At 33.6% G+C, this 16545-nt stretch overlaps 1 protein-coding gene across 1 annotated transcript in view; it reads right to left on the bottom strand.

The window, feature by feature from the left end:
• LOC123548952 (complement factor B-like) overlaps positions 1-13530 on the bottom strand; it is a 29616-nt gene extending 16086 nt beyond the window's left edge. The window contains exons 1-9 of the mRNA XM_045336642.2: positions 13314-13530; positions 11520-11747; positions 10374-10524; positions 7785-7981; positions 7480-7677; positions 5368-5547; positions 2228-2407; positions 1636-1868; positions 254-440 (exon numbers count right to left, since the gene is read on the bottom strand). Coding sequence (XP_045192577.2) covers positions 254-440; positions 1636-1868; positions 2228-2407; positions 5368-5547; positions 7480-7677; positions 7785-7981; positions 10374-10524; positions 11520-11747; positions 13314-13380 — 1621 coding nt within the window. The 5' untranslated portion in view covers positions 13381-13530. The remainder of the gene's footprint in view (positions 1-253; positions 441-1635; positions 1869-2227; positions 2408-5367; positions 5548-7479; positions 7678-7784; positions 7982-10373; positions 10525-11519; positions 11748-13313) is intronic.
• Between the last annotated feature and the right edge of the window lie 3015 nt (positions 13531-16545).

Raw genomic sequence — 16545 nt, forward strand, 5'->3', positions numbered from 1 at the left:
AAGAACCCCAGAAAACCCACTTCATAAATCAATAAGCAGGATCATAATTCCAGGAAGGATGAAACAAATGTTTTCAAATTTTAAACGTCTGCTAATTCTTTCTAACATATTTGTGCTGTGTAAAGTTCTAGATGATTTAAACAGATATCTCTTCTAAAAAGCTACGCTAAGAACAGTGTGAACTATAAATGTTGTTAAGTTCAGATAATTATTTGTTTTGATAACTACTTTGAAAGATTAAGACATGCATTACTTGTTTTCTTTCGTATTTCTGTAATATCTGAGGAAGATGCAGCAATTTCTTGCTGTGCTTCTTCGAACGACTTAAAAAGACGGTCATCGTCCCCGCCAATGTTGTGCTGGTTGAATACTGTAAATGTATTCTCGGCGAAGTAAGCAAGGGCAAGGCGAGTACCAGACTCTGCATTATTTATGCCAAGCTGAAACAATTAATTTATTCAAGGTGGTCTGTTCGGTACATAAATATTCCCGTGAAAAAACATCATCTAAAGCAAAAACAACCTTTACAATGGAGGCTTAAAGTCATGCAGCCGTAGGTATACATTTAGTGGAATATGTCCACTGAGCTACAAGTACTTTTGAAGAGAACAGATAGAAACATAATAATGAAATAATAACTGTAAGAAGCGACTAAAATCATCTGACAATCATAACAATAAAAATGCTTTCCTACCTGTAGACAAGTGTTACATTTCGAAGGGAATTTAACAGAACCATATGTTTTTTATCATGGTAGATGAAAAAAAAACTCTTTGTACCGTTTTGTGTCTGAAATTTAGTGTTCTTTAACTCTGAAATTTCTACAGGGAAGTTGTTCGCAAAATTAAACCAAAATGCCAAAATAACGAAGAAAAATCTGTTCAGACTTACAAAATTTGAACCAAGTTATTTTCCACGATGTAAGTACTGTGTTTAAGGTATGCAAATTATGATTATTTGAGAATATATTCTTTACCAATTTAGTGTGATCAGCTTGGTATAGATTTATTGACATAAAGGCGTTTTCATATCGAAAATGGCTAACCAGTTTTCGTGAGTGATTTTCTTCAGTTTCATTCAAGTGAAATTTAATATTGACAATTCTATATGATACGCTGTGCTTTAAATAAGTATGTGGTTTCGAGTACTGCAAGGGAGACAACTACAAAACATTATCCTAATTTGGCCTGAATGAGTTATTTTTGTAATACTTTAATTTCATTGATGGTAATAATGAAGAACTTTTGATATGACAAGATCGTTTTGTTTAGATATGTCTTCTGTCTATGGTGTACTTTCAGTGCCATGTATGATTTATTTTGCTATATTGTTTTAAAACGCTAGAGAATATATCATTTTGTTTCCCTCATACGTATGTTAAGAAGGTACGGCATATATTAGACCAGAGTCGTCCTTGGAATACAGAATCAGAAACATTTCGCTAGTCTTGCTTACGTATTTAGGTTAACTTACTGCTAACAAACCAGATTCAATGCTAGAGCAATACACTCTTCGTTGTAATCAACATCAACAAACTCATTAAAACAGCTTCATTACAATAAGAGACTTCAGATTTATGAAAATATACACTCATTAACACAAAACGTTTAGTATTCAAATATTTGAAATGCATACCTCTGGAAGTAAAGCAGACAAGAATTGTTTCGTTGCGTTGAATTTGTCATCTGTTATGCTGTTCGATATGTCAACCAGGAAGTACACATCAACACCGCTGCTTGCTCCAACGTTTATAGTCTTTGACAGGATAACATCTGTCTTATTTGTGTCGTGTGTCTTGTTCCCATGAGGAATTTGTTTTAATGCCGATAGCAATTCAATACCAACATTGGGATCAAACAGTGATGTACCTGTAGCATAAATAATATCAAGTCAATTATTCCCGAGTTAAATGTATGCGGTTTTTTTTTTTTTTCATTTTTTTTTCAAAACAGTACATTATTTGTTCTTTAAATAATTTTGGAAATCAGTAAAAACGTACATCTTATTTACGCTCGTTACGTTCATGATGTGTATACAATATTAACTCAAAACATTATCCCATAGGGGTATTTCAGTCGGAATACGCTGTGTCACACGTGAGAAACATTACTTTAGCAAAAATACTACATGAATTATATTTGTACAAAATAAGCTTCTCATAAAACAGGATATAAATATAAACCTAGTCTAAAGTGTTTTCATAAATGAAATTACAGCTGAAGCCGACCTATACAATCAATTGGCGATCCACTCCACTGCTTATTTTTCATACAGGTCCGGTTCTTTGATCCTCCAAAGTACTGTCCAGACTTGCAAGTGAACTCTAGAACCGCGCCTTGTTCATACGTGTCCCCAATCGACGTTATATCAGCATCGAGAGGAACGCAAGGGGGCGTACAATATGAATCTGAATATGTACATAATACCTGCGCATTGAACTTAAGGCAGAGAAATCGGACAGTAGTTGTTCTAAACTCTAAACAACTTGGTATGTAAATGAATAATTCTAAGGAAAACATGTATATTATAGAATAATCTGAAAATATACATTTTGCAGTAACTAAGCCTTCACCTCAAATTCTCTCTCTCTCTCTCTCTCTCTCTCTCTCTCTCTATATATATAATTAAGACATCTTACTCTTAAGGATACACTAAGCAGTTAGAGGTGCCTTGCTTTAACATGATTTTCTTCCACATTTCCAAAGAAAAAGCATGATAAGTAGCATACCAAAACAAAGATACCTTGGTACTGTTTTAATTAGATGTTATGCATCAAGGTTCTGTTAAAATGTAAAACTCTAATGTTATCTTCGAACAGATTCAACTCCCTCATCAGTATTTCAAATGAGCCAACATTTTGTGTGCAGTGTAGCAGTCCCATAAACTACCAAAGCGTATCACAAAATTTCTCTAAATTTTCACACCAAAAAAAAAAAAGAGTTACACAGAAGCCAATTATTTTTTGGGACTTCAAATTTCTTCCTCATTTAATTAAAAGTGATAGAATAAAAAGTTACTAAATTGTGATAAAGGTTTATAGAGCACTCTTTAAAGAAATCGACTGCCAAAATTTATGCTATTTCCTTCATAAACAACGAAATTGAATCAACTCAAATACTTCACAAAGTTGTGAATTTCTGTTCTGGGAAAAGGAGGAAAATGTGCTCTATGATCTTTATCCTTAGATTTCTCTTTCCCAAAGACGAAACTTCCTTTATTCTTCTGCAAACGAATCAGACTACTTCATTTTTCCGTTCTATATCTTAATAAGGCGTCAGTTTGAACATAATAAAGGCTCATAATATGCCAGTCTGAATAGTTACAAAATTTTACTAGTAAACAAGAGATCACAGATTGATCTTGGCGCCCACCATTGAGCCATTTTTGAATGTTCCAAATTTCAAGACTAGCTCAAGGTCAAAATCAAGGTAAAATTTCATCCATGGATGTGGTCCAAATTTGAAAGCTGAAGCTTGAGAAATGTGAAAGTAAGTCACAAGATCAATTTGAAGGTCAAAGTTCATTTCGGTATACAAAACTATGCATGTGCTTCAAATTTGGATGTTGCAGCTTGAGAAATGTGAAAGTAGGCACTAGGTAAAAATCAATGTCAAATTTCAATTCAGAACACAAACATATGCATGTGGTCCAAATTTGAAGCCTGTAGCTTCAGAAATGTGAAAGTAAGTCACTAGGTCATTCTCAAGATCAAAGTTCATTTCGGTACACAAAACCATGCATGTGGTCCAGATTTGAAGGCTGTAGCTTGAGAAATTTGAAAGTAGGTCACTAGGTCAAAATCAATGTCAAATTTCATTTCAAAACACAAAACTAAGCATGTGGTCCAAATTTGAAGCCGGTACCTTCAAAAATATGAAAGTAAGTCACTAGGTCAATGTCAAGGTCAGAGTTTTGAGATTCTACTGCTGGAGGGAATTATTTCATTTAGATATCTAAGTGCTTTAAATCAACCCAAATTTTGACTTAAATATTATGATAATATATATTACAGTCTGACGATAAATAATGATTCACTTTATTCATAGATAATATATTTACATCTTCTATTCGGTCTTAACCGCACATACACGAATATGACATTAATCAATAGAGCTTGAGTGAATTATTTAAAATAAATACTTTATTAGTGTTTCAACTCAGCCCTAATTTCGCCAGAAATATAATGAAAATATATATTACAGTTTGGTATACACAAAAAATAATTTAATAAGTGATCTATTGATCGCTCCCATTACAACCCGAACTCATCCAAAGAAGTTTCCGATGTCCATTTCTTTAAGTTATCACTGGTTGTTGTGTGTTTGTGTTTTTTTCTCAGTCTTTCGCAAATCGCGCTCAAATGAATAACGAGCTTTCTCATTGGTTGATAGAAAAACAATACCCTACCGTACAATACTGCATCCGGTTAAAGCCGGGTAAACCGCATGATGCTGTTTAGTATTTCACGCACAAACGGTTCAAAACTGTTCCTGCGCATCTTGCGTTTTAGGCACCGCATCTTGCGCTTTATAAACCGCATATTGCGCTTTTTAAACCGGATGATGCGCTTTTAAACCGTAAGATGTGGTTTCTAAGAGTTTTGGACCAGTTCGTATCCCATATTATTAATACTTATTGACAAAATAATAAGGCCTTTCCTGCAAGACACCCAGTCAAAATCCGCTACATTTATCTGGTGCAAATTAACCATATAATCATGGTTACAACAAGGCAATATAACTCCCATTAACGATCCCTCTAGAGATTTGGGTGACCACATTATAATTATTGAGATTCAGAAAATCATATGCTACGCTGATGGTCCAGAAATACCATGACTAAATTTATAGCCTGGCTGTTCTTTTCAGAAAGGTGTTATTGTAACAACATGTCAAATATTTACTGTTAATCCTGGAAATTCATCGATATTTGAACTTTTAAATTCATTTTTTGCCATCTGATTGAGGAAAGTATGGTTGAATTTAAATAAAGAAGACCCAAAAAACTCCTAAGTGTATCCTTGAATAAACTTGTATGTCAGTTGGAAGAGTAGAACTCAACAAGAAATATAGGAGTCTATTTTTGCTAAAGGTTGATGAAATACGTGACCCATCACAAACACATACCACTGTTAAAATTTATCATTAAATGTAGACAGAGAGTAATGATTTGCAGTTTATTTTAGAATATGTAATATTTCCGAAGTAAAAATTAAGTTTAATTTTCTGTTTCACGTAAAATATTTTCAACGTTTCAGTATCAGGCCTAAGACCTGCATTAAAACACATACCTAAACCTAGACATAAGAAAATATTTTCCGTTAAATACCGTTTATCTAAGTGCATTTTATCATAATATATTACTTACCGTCGCTTGCACATATTACACACTCATGATCCCAATTACCGTTAGGCTGGCATGTCCATTTGTTATTTCCAATCAATCTAAAACCTGTTTCACACTCGTATGTAGCTGTGTCGCCAACATACAACCCAGATGGCCTTAGTCGACCGTTGCGAGGGCTGGCAGGTGCCATACACTGTATTGCTAAATGTTTAAGTAAAAGTTATCATAATTAAATTACGGTCAACATAATAAAATGACTGTAATTAAATAACGACCATCAAAGTCTAATTGTCATAATTAAATGACGGTTGTCATGATAAAATACGATTATAATAATTCAAATAAGTATTACAATTTGTTGTAACACCGTTTTGAAGACACGTTTATTGTCATTTGTCGCTATTATATATTTTACTTGTTAAATTCGAAATTTTGTTTGTTTGTTTTGGGTTTAACGCCGTGTTTCAACAGTATTTCAGTCATGTAACGGCAGGCAGTTAACCTAACCAGTGTTCCTAGATTATGTACCAGTACAAACCCGTTCTCCGCAAGTAACTGCCAACTTCCCCACATAAATCAGAGGAGGAGGACTAATGATTTCAGACACAATATCGTTTATCAAAGAGTCACGGAGAACATACGCCCCGTCCGAGGATCGAACTCACGACCCCGCGATCCATAGACAAACCTACCTACTGAGCTAAGCAGACGGGCTTAAATTCGAAATAATGAAAATATGTATGATATCACACGTTTCGTTTGCAATCTTTTACAATGAATTGGCGGAATTAATACAGCTGTGTGGGGTCACACAACTTCAAGTTTTCCTGATATCACGCGGATACACAGACAACTGGATTTTGAATAATCTGACCTTAAAAATCAGAAAATACTAAAAAATTCATTTTTAAGGGTAGATCATTCGAGATCAAGACAAGGAAACTGTGCATTTTAATTTATATTTCTGTGTCAGACTTATCCTTTACAGCTTCTTTTTGATGTGGGCTCTGAGGCTGTGTTTTTGGTGCTCTGTGTGTCCGAGAAATCTACCCTTAACAATTATCTGCAGTCAGTATACAAGGTTTAAAGAAATTCGGCCCATGGTAAAAGATCAGGACTTTGCTGTATCATTTTGTCATGTTCATAGTTAAGGATTATTGCCACAGTGTCTAATAGACATGGGGCAAAATTTTCTTACAGACAGAATTTCTTCTTTAATCTGTGCATGTGACAGAGAATCAAATCAAAAACAGAAAATAAAATAAATTCTAACATGACTCGGTTTGATTTCCAGTTAAACAAATAAGGAAATCAAGCTCTGTATATTCTGCGATAAACACCGGTTGACGCGCGGACCGGTAAGAGAGCATTATGACGTCAATTATGACGTCAAATTGCCGCATGACGTCCGATACATTACTCCTCGCGTAAATGAAGTCCAGTATACAATCTATTAAAATATATCAATGAGCATGTGAGAATGAAAACAATCAAGGCCTTCTTGTTCAGATGCTTCAGTATTTAACCACTCGGGCTAACGCCCTCGTGGTTCAATCCCTACGCATCTGAACTCTGAACCGTGGTAAATTAGACGATAAACAACTCGAAGGCCTTGATTATTTGTTAAATAAACCATACGTACCCAAACTTGGTCATGAATTATTTGCCCTTGAAAGTTGTAAAATACTGAAAAAAAATTTTCAAGGGCAGATGATTTAATATCAAGCCTGGGTACCTATGAATTTTAATATATATTTCCATTTTATTCAACGAGTTTAATAAATTCAATGTGGAAAATCACAAATGTAACATTCTTTTTATAACATTTTAGTCATGTTAGTTTTTCCTATCGAAACTCGAAATCTACTTTCTTTAACTAATATATACAAGTCAATTTAACCAACGTCTTCTATATTGTAAACGACGTCGACGTCAAAGCTTTATTACACTTTTATGTAATAGCTTTATGACACTCCCGCGACGTCAAACATGAGATAAAACTAAAAGTGTGATATGTGTACACATGACAATGTTTTTATATGAACTAATAATAAAGAAAATAAATAAAACAGAAGTGGTTACCATTTTTACCAAATCAATACATCTTCATCACTAGTTGACATGTTTACTTACGTTCGCAGCCAAATTTTGGTAACACATATTCGCTAAAGCTTGACGATGAAGTACACACGACCGATTTTATACCATCTTTTGGGCGATATCCCGCGTCGCAAACAAGCTTCATTTCCTCAAGAAATCCATAAGATTCTTTATAGTCCGTTATGTTGCCATTTTTTATGTCATCAAATCGTGTGGCATCACAAGCAGTTTCTGAAATAAAATTTATTCGTAACTATAATGGTGTATGAGCATAGGACAGATTTTAAATTGAAAAGAATTTCAAAACGAAACCTATTTAATACACAGCACGACCATACCTTTGCATTCACCGAAATACAACTCGTAAGTTTCTGAGCCATTCCAACGACCTTGCAAGTCACATGTTATTTCCTTAGATACATTTTTGCTAGAGGCAGCTGTAGTGCTCTCTGTTGTTTCATAGGAATCATAGTTGTAATCATAACCTCCGTAGTCGCCGTATGAAAATAGATCATTTTCACTCTTTAGGCTATACCTAGAATAAGACAAATGAATGAAGCCCATATCCTAAGGACGGCCAGCACATATTTATGCAATCTCGCCAGGCACATGTATGTTTTTGACAACACAGAAAATGACGTCACTCGACCTTCAGCTATTTCCGGAAGTAAATAAAATGAAAGTAGAAATGCTAAACTTGAAAACGAAAGCCGCATTTTGATTCGTAGATAGTCTGGGGTCACGCGCAGGGGTCACCCCGTCTAAATGTATGCGCCTGGACTTCTTTTTTTTTTTTTGCTATTGGGGAGCCAATGTTCAGCACTTTATTACGAATTGAAGTTACCTGGGCTTTAGTACAACAGGTCAGCTTTTAATCTATGAAAAAATATTTGAGCTCTGGATAAACAGAAATCCCACAGGGGTCCGTAACGGACCAAGTGTACATTGATAATTTTGGAACTTCATAAAATCGCTCAAAATGTCATTTTTGATGTTGTCTGAGAGTGTCAGTATATGCATCAGATGTAAGATATAACCGTATATGAGAGCTGCAGACCTAGACATTTCAGAAATATTTTCAAAATAAGTTTCATGTAATAAATGTTGTTTCTACGGAAGCGTGAAAGGGCCATCAGACGCTAATACGTTTTAGTACGTTAAGGCTGCGGAAAGGATATACAGATTTCCTAAAATGCATTTTAGTTTAGCCATTTTTGTCTCAAACGCCAGTTTTCGTGCAGACGTGTTAAAAATGTCGAAAAAGCACTGATTTTTAGATAAAAAATGATTTCTCTAATAACTTTAGGACGGCCAGCACATATTTATGCAATCTCGCCAGGCACATGTACGTTTTTGACAACACAGAAAATGACGTCACTCGACCTTCAGCTATTTCCGGAAGTAAATAAAATGAAAGTAGAAATGCTAAACTTGAAAACGAAAGCCGCATTTTGATTCGTAGATAGTCAGGGGTCACGCGCAGGGGTTACCCCGTCTAAATGTATGCGCCTGGACTTCTTTTTTCTTTTTTTTTTTTTGCTATTGGGGAGCCAATTTTCAGCATTTTATTACGAATTGAAGTTACCTGGGCTTTAGTACAGCAGGTCAGCATTTAATCTATGAAAAAATATTTGAGCTCTGGATAAACAGAAATCCCACAGGGGTCCGTAACGGACCAAGTGTACATTGATAATTTTGGAACTTCATAAAATCGCTCAAAATGTCATATTTGATGTTGTCTGAGAGTGTCAGTATATGCATCAGATGTAAGATATAACCGTATATGAGAGCTGCAGACCTAGACATTTCAGAAATATTTTCAAAATAAGTTTCATGTAATAAATGTTGTTTCTACGGAAGCGTGAAAGGGCCATCAGACGCTAATACGTTTTAGTACGTTAAGGCTGCGGAAAGGATATATTTAGATTGTCATACAATTCTATGTCAATAGCACGGGATACTACCGCGAAATTATATGATTTGTCAGCAAATGGTTCAAATATATTTTGGATTTATGGAACCTTAAAGAATCAAAAAGTAAAAAGAAATTGGTTTGACTATTTTTTATTTGTTTTATTTCTCACATTTCGATTTCAAATTTTATAACAAGTCAACTGCAGATACTCATTGATAATTTTTATAATGTATGGCCAATATGCATACACAGTCTGTATATTGGTAGATCAATGATGTACAATTATGGATAGTAATATACAATTTGAAACGTTGAAACTTCTGATTAAAATTACAAACGATCAGCCCTAAATTTACGACAATACTTTCATTATTCCTCGCCAGGTAACATGCAGCATGGAAACAATTAATTCAGCAATAAAAATCTAAAAAGCTGCATACGTGTTGTCATTACGATTATAAAAACAGACTTTGGTCATTACAAACTGAAAATGAAAATTGAAATATTAACGTAATATTATCGCATTTGCAATTTTACTTAATAATCACCTTTAAGATTATGTAATGCAATATATGAAAATCAACAGATAGAGTCTATATTAATTTAAAACGTCTCATTTTAATTAAAGAAAAAGTAAATAATCAAGTTACAAGTAGTAAGTAACAAGTATGAATGAATGACGGGAATCTAACGGATGTATAATTAAACCTAAACTACATACTTCATTCTTTTGTAAGTAAGTGTATATATCCGTGCAATATATTCACAAGTGACGTGGCGACAAGTGAAAATGTAAGTCGGTATGGCGTTTAGTGAAATAAAAATGCTTGTCTCACATGTAGAACAAACATAAAACATTTTTTTTACTCCATGTTTAACCAACATTTTAAGCATTTTATTGCTTATTCCAGAATGTTCTTTTGTTTTTGAAAATATTCATCGTGAAATCGATCTTACACTCCAATAATTAAAATCAAACCATGTAATAAAGGTCCGTGTAAAAAGTATTTACCCATATGCACATCTATATTTGAGAGTATCGCCACTGTAGAAGGTGTCAAGTGCCTCTGCTATCTGTTTATGGGAAACAGCTACCTGGTATCTAGCTGTTTGCACCCTTTCCATTTTGTCTGGGACAGGCGGGTCAAAGCATTCTTTCTTCACTGATAAAAACTGTTTCGTATTAGTATTGAATATACGATTTTAAATACAATTTATCATTAAATAATGCACTGTAACATGTATTCAGTTTTCGTGTAAGGTTTTTTCAATACGTGCTTGTCAATCAAATTAAGTGCCATTTTAGTATTTATATAGTATATCGTGATAATGAATTTCAATCTGTGATATCCTCAATTCATTTCTGGAAATCACAAATTAATTTTGATACCGTTAATTCAGTCATGGATATCAAAAGCAAGTCCTATGATTTTTGATATTATTAATTGCGTTTAAAGATATCACAGAATGATTAATAGATAATTGGTCCGATAGATGATGTCAATCAATTATTTTTTTTGAATTAAAGATATTTTTAGAAAGAATTAAGGATATCTTGAAATAAAGCAATTTTGTGATATCACTTAATATATTTTAGAATATCATTTAATGCATTTTAGATATCTCAAAAACGATTTTCATATTCATAAATAAATATATTTTTTGGATATCTCAAAATCGATTTTACAATATCGTTCTTTAGTGAAAATCTTACCAGACTTTTTGTAATATCATTAAATGACTTATTGATACCATTTAATCTATTTTCAGATATCATTATATGAATTTTTGATATCGTTAAATAGTCTGAAAGGTACGAAGAAAAGTCATATTGGAAGATATCCAATATTCTATTTTGTAATATCCTGAAATTATTTTCTGATATATTCAAATCATTTTAGAATATCACAGAAAAAAATTTAATGACGTCTTAAATTATAATAAGTGGTATTAGTACGGGTTATCAAAGGGGCGATACAAATTCCTGAAAACTGGCCTGAATAAAACAATTTATAGAATGCAGAAAACACTTGACAGTATGAAACTTGAAAGATTAGATTGAAAATGTATAATGTTTAACTGATATTTATCGTATTTCTTCTTTACAACATATATTTAGGCAAGAAGTAAGTATGAAATTCATTATGTAAATTCTTACATTCACAAGTGACGTTATGTAAATATATTTGCCCATGTGGCTCAAACTTTGATGCCGTTGCTTTCCAAACATGCTTTCCAAGTTTTCTCTCAAACTTGCATTGAAACTGAATTTTGCTTAGTCCTGGGATATTGCTCACATGGTGTTCTTTACACGTATACACTCTGATAGATCCTGTCCCTTCATGATTGCTGTTCGCAAGACGACCTGCCCTTTTACATCTTAATTCTACAATAAATTATAAAATTAAAACATACAGTTTTTTTGTTTGAGTCACATGTGTTTTTGAAATGAATTCACACCATATAATGAAATGTATGTACATCCTAGCTTCATAATGAGTAATTTCTTAAATTTGACATTAGACAAAAATGATTCATTATGTCTAGTTTTTCTGATTTTAATGTTTTACAGTACGAATTCTGTATAAAAGGATATTACATAACTATATTCAAAGAGTAATTACCATGGCTGAAAATATGTTTATTTATTGAAAATCATTTCATACAGAGAGGTAGTCTGGCTACCGCGTCAAGATAGTGTTCTTAAAAAAGTCTAAGTTATTTTCTTAATTTTTGATTTTTTACATTACTGTCTCTAAATTCTGCTATGGTTTGATATGTTTTGAGAAGAAAAAGGGTAAAATTATACAAAAGTTGAATAGATTCAGGAATTATGTCCTAAGAACCAAAAATATAGGTCTGAATACACGCTAGCAGAGAGCGTATTTTGATGGCCATTGTGTTGAATTCCCACAAATGTATCACAACGATATCGCGAATTGAACACGAAATACTTGATAAAGTAAATGAGTCATGCCATGAGAAAACCCAACATAGTGGGTTTGCGACCAGCATGGATCCAGACCAGCCTGCGCGTCCGCGCAGTCTGGTCAGGATCCATGCTGTTCGCTAACGGTTTCTCTAATTGCTATAGGCTTTGAAAGCGAACAGCATGGATCCTGACCAGACTGCGCGGATGCGCAGGCTGGTCTGGTCTGGATCCATGCTGGTCGCAAACCCACTATGTTGGTTTTCTCATGGCATGGCTCAAATCTATTTTAGACGGTGAAAAATGAACATCAAAAGTATGAGCTGACTTTTCTTAGAATTTGATAAGGAGTTGAATGGATTTTTTAAATTCAAACCGATATAATTTATGACGGATTTAAAGGAAGATGAAAACTCTGTGTGTTTTCTCTGGGTATTTTACAGGCAAATTGAAATCCAGGATTATAGCACCTCACTTCCGGGAGCCAGCATAATAACTCCTTCTCGTTAAACAATTGTAGTGAACCAAGTCTGGGTGGGGAAGTGTGTGTGTGTGTGTGTGGTGGGGGGGGGGGGGGGGGGGGGTAGGGGATGAAGGGTAAACTCGCAGCGGTAAGTAACAGGTTTCTTAATCAGCTACATTAACCACCCGGTCATTGAGGCTTTTTCCGCCGTTTCTAGTATATGTATCTAAAATTGTCGACTTCCGGGTTACCCTCCAACATACATTTGTCAAATCTTGTCTTGTAAAAGAATGTGGAATGTGTCCTAAACTCCTGTTAGAATTATGAATTAATGACTTGTTTGCGCTATTTCAGACTGAGTCGCCGAACTTAATAATATTCAAGTACAATGAAAAGAAATTTATTTCAACTTTAGTGGATAAACAAAACTGAAACATTATTCTTAAAGAATTCGTTTAATAAGTCGTTTATTTCATTTTATTTAATAAACAGCGGTAGTCGAGTAATCTTTTAATACAGTTGAGTATGAAAAAATGAAAAACATGCATATATCAACTCACCATCAAAATACGTCCAACAATTCACACCATACAAGATCCAAAAGGCAACAAAAAGCTTTATTTGCATCTTTTTTCCTAAAATTAGTGAACAACAAAGTAAATGTTCATCAAGTTAAATGTGTGCGCTTTTGTTTACAATACAAAGATCCGGCTTTATTGAGGCCGTGTAATTGGCACTTATAGCAACATCCTGTTTTTGACGAATTAAGTAGTTTACATTTCGTAAAAAACGAGAGGAGATTTTGAGAAAACACTTATTGGGGATTCCACGAAAGTATCTGTTCTTTTTACCGATATCTAATTTGTCTGGGAGATAGCCAATCACATGAGATCTAGCTATCATGTTCCGTCCTGAATCGGATAATTCGCTGTGCAAGTGTTAGCCTAGATTCATGCCAAAAATTACACTTCTTGCAATTAATAAAGGGATAAAAAATACAACATCGTTATATTAAATAAGTCATTCAATATAATAACGCAACCACTTCTATAAATTCGTTTCAGTCTTTGATAGTGTCATAGCATACGTTAGATAAATGCTTGTCCAATGGCAACATCACTACTTACCGGAGCACGTGACATTTACAGGTTCCGTTTTTTTATGAACAGAACAGAACAGAAGTTTTATTTTAACTTGTACACAAGGTACCTCGTTGTACAACATACATACATATACAATATACATGGTCAACGTGGTTGGAAATGCTATGGTATCATATGAAAATAAAGAGGTGGTAAACACATTATTATACTTATACTAACATCACTAGTAATTAATTCAGAAATAAGATATTACAGTCACATACTTAATTAGGAATTGCTAATAATTTGCGACAATCTACAGAAAGCAAAATTAGATAAAAATCTTCGGAGAATGAACGAGAAATTTTTAAGTTTCGGAAGTTGCTGTAAAATAGGTAAACATTTTCTCTTGGACACTAAAAGAAAAAAAAATGGAATCAAAGTTCACGGACACATGATATAGTATAACTCTAACATTCAAATCAAGATCATCCTACTACCCTCCCCCAATTGTGCAAATCGTGCATTATAGTAACAGGTTACGTTTCTGATTGGCATAGAAAACATATCTTGCGAGATTCCTAGTATTAGCAATATTTCCTGTATTAAGTAATTGTATGAACTTATGCATACTAGGACGTCTGTAAAATAAGGCTTGATATACTGGTGGCGTAACTGAACATAAACATTACATTTTAGAACGAAATGATATTCATCCTCGATGTCACGTGACCCACAAAGTTGACAAAGTCTATCAGTTCTTTCAATTCTATTTCTACCATGTCTTCCAGTCTAAATACGTAACGTGTGCGCTGAAACACGAAGTCTCGTCAGTGATTGGCGTAAAGATTTTGACTTTATGAAATTAAGATATTGACATGGGACAAAATCGTCTTTGACTTACACATATAAACAGTTCAAAACACTATTGAATTGTCTGTTTTTCAAATTGACATGCCCAATATATTTACCAGGGGTTTTAAGGTCAATGAATGAAAAAATGACGCGTCCATGTCCGTCTGTCCTGGTTTTTGGAACGAATATTTTTAACGCCATTCTAATGCATATAATGTGTTTTATGATTAACAGTAAGAACAGTAAGCCATTCGGAATAATAGAATTATTTAGAATTATTTCATACATTCTAAATGATATGAGGCAGTTACGTTAATTGTTGAATGAGTTGTGAATGTTCTAATCGTGTCGAGAGTCATAAGTATATATATAATAATATAAGATTCTTTCACTGGTTGCAGGGGCAGATAGAAATTTTCGGCCTCGAGGGTAACTGTTTAGACGGTAACGAGGCTCTGAAGCTACAACCAGTGATAGAATTTGTTGTTTTTTTTTGGCATACCGTATTCAAGAAATAATAATAACAATAAAATCATTTGAATGACCTTCTTTTTTAGAACTATTTCTTATAACAGCGTATTTAAACAAAGCGTGGGAGACCAACGTCCGTAAACAGGAAAAACGTCATGACGTTTCAAAGACAAATAACAATGTTTATTTCCGGTTTTGTTTTATCAGTTGCAGCGTAACTTTACGGAATTTTGATAAAAATATCGGTTTTGTTTTTGAATCGAGAAATATACTACCCGGGGCAAAGAGGAACTCTCAAGGTAATGGATTTTTATTCCGTTTCTTTAAAAAAAAGAAATGAATAACTACATAAATCTTCTACATATATGTAGTTCGTAATACGTCATTTACAGCACGAGAGGCATCTAACGCCCCGGTATGTCCGATGAATTTTTCAAGCACAGGTAAATATACCGGAAATCCCCGCCTGGTATGCAAGAAAAGTGATATATACAGCAGTTACACACTCGGAGTTTACATTCCTTCAGAGCATTAAATAATCGTACACTTTTCTGATAAAAACAATCAATCTAATTATTCCTTATGATTTTCAGTACCCAAGTGAACATATAGATGTTGCATTAAAGGGTCATTATTGCTATAATTATCATAAAGACCATGAAACGTAGTTACTGACAAGTTATATGTTATGGAAATACATGAAAATTAATTGTTTGTACTCATTGTTCATTTACAATTGAAAAAAAAAGAGTTTGTGTTAGGGTACAGAAGGTAAACTGCTTTAATTATAAAGTTGTTATTGTTGCGACATACCAGGTTCAATTCCCGACTCGCACATGATTTGTTCTTGTATAAGTATTTGTTAAGATTGTTTAGAAACAAAAAATCATGTTCTTATGTTCACGATGTGTCCAAACTTCAGTTTAAAGGAAATATCAGTTTTAACAGAACTCTTTTAGAAAAAATGAAAAAAATACAGAAATATAGTAAAATGTGACAATTATTTCACAGCAATTAACGTGTATTAAATGTATACACAAGTTAATAAATCTAAGGTTGATCTTGTTATGGAACCTGTCAAACGCTAGATTGTTGTTTTTTTTGTTTTGTTTTGTTAACGATATATTTTCCTTATGTTTAAATTGCGTAAATATTGAATAAAAGGTTCACCCAAATGTCAATTACTAATAAGAACACTTTAAATGAAACATGAACATTACAATGTCAAGGCTGCACGCCACTTGAGTTCATTTCATGAGAAAGTAGTTTTTTCCTGATTCACGCATGCGATTGTGTTTAATCTGGGTTTATGTCTGACTAATAGATAGCTTAAAAAGCTTACAAGCATTTTAAGCTATTTGTCAGACATAGCCTTGCAAAGAAT

The sequence above is a fragment of the Mercenaria mercenaria genome, chromosome 15 (assembly GCF_021730395.1).
Source record: "Mercenaria mercenaria strain notata chromosome 15, MADL_Memer_1, whole genome shotgun sequence".
Lineage (NCBI taxonomy): Eukaryota > Metazoa > Mollusca > Bivalvia > Venerida > Veneridae > Mercenaria > Mercenaria mercenaria.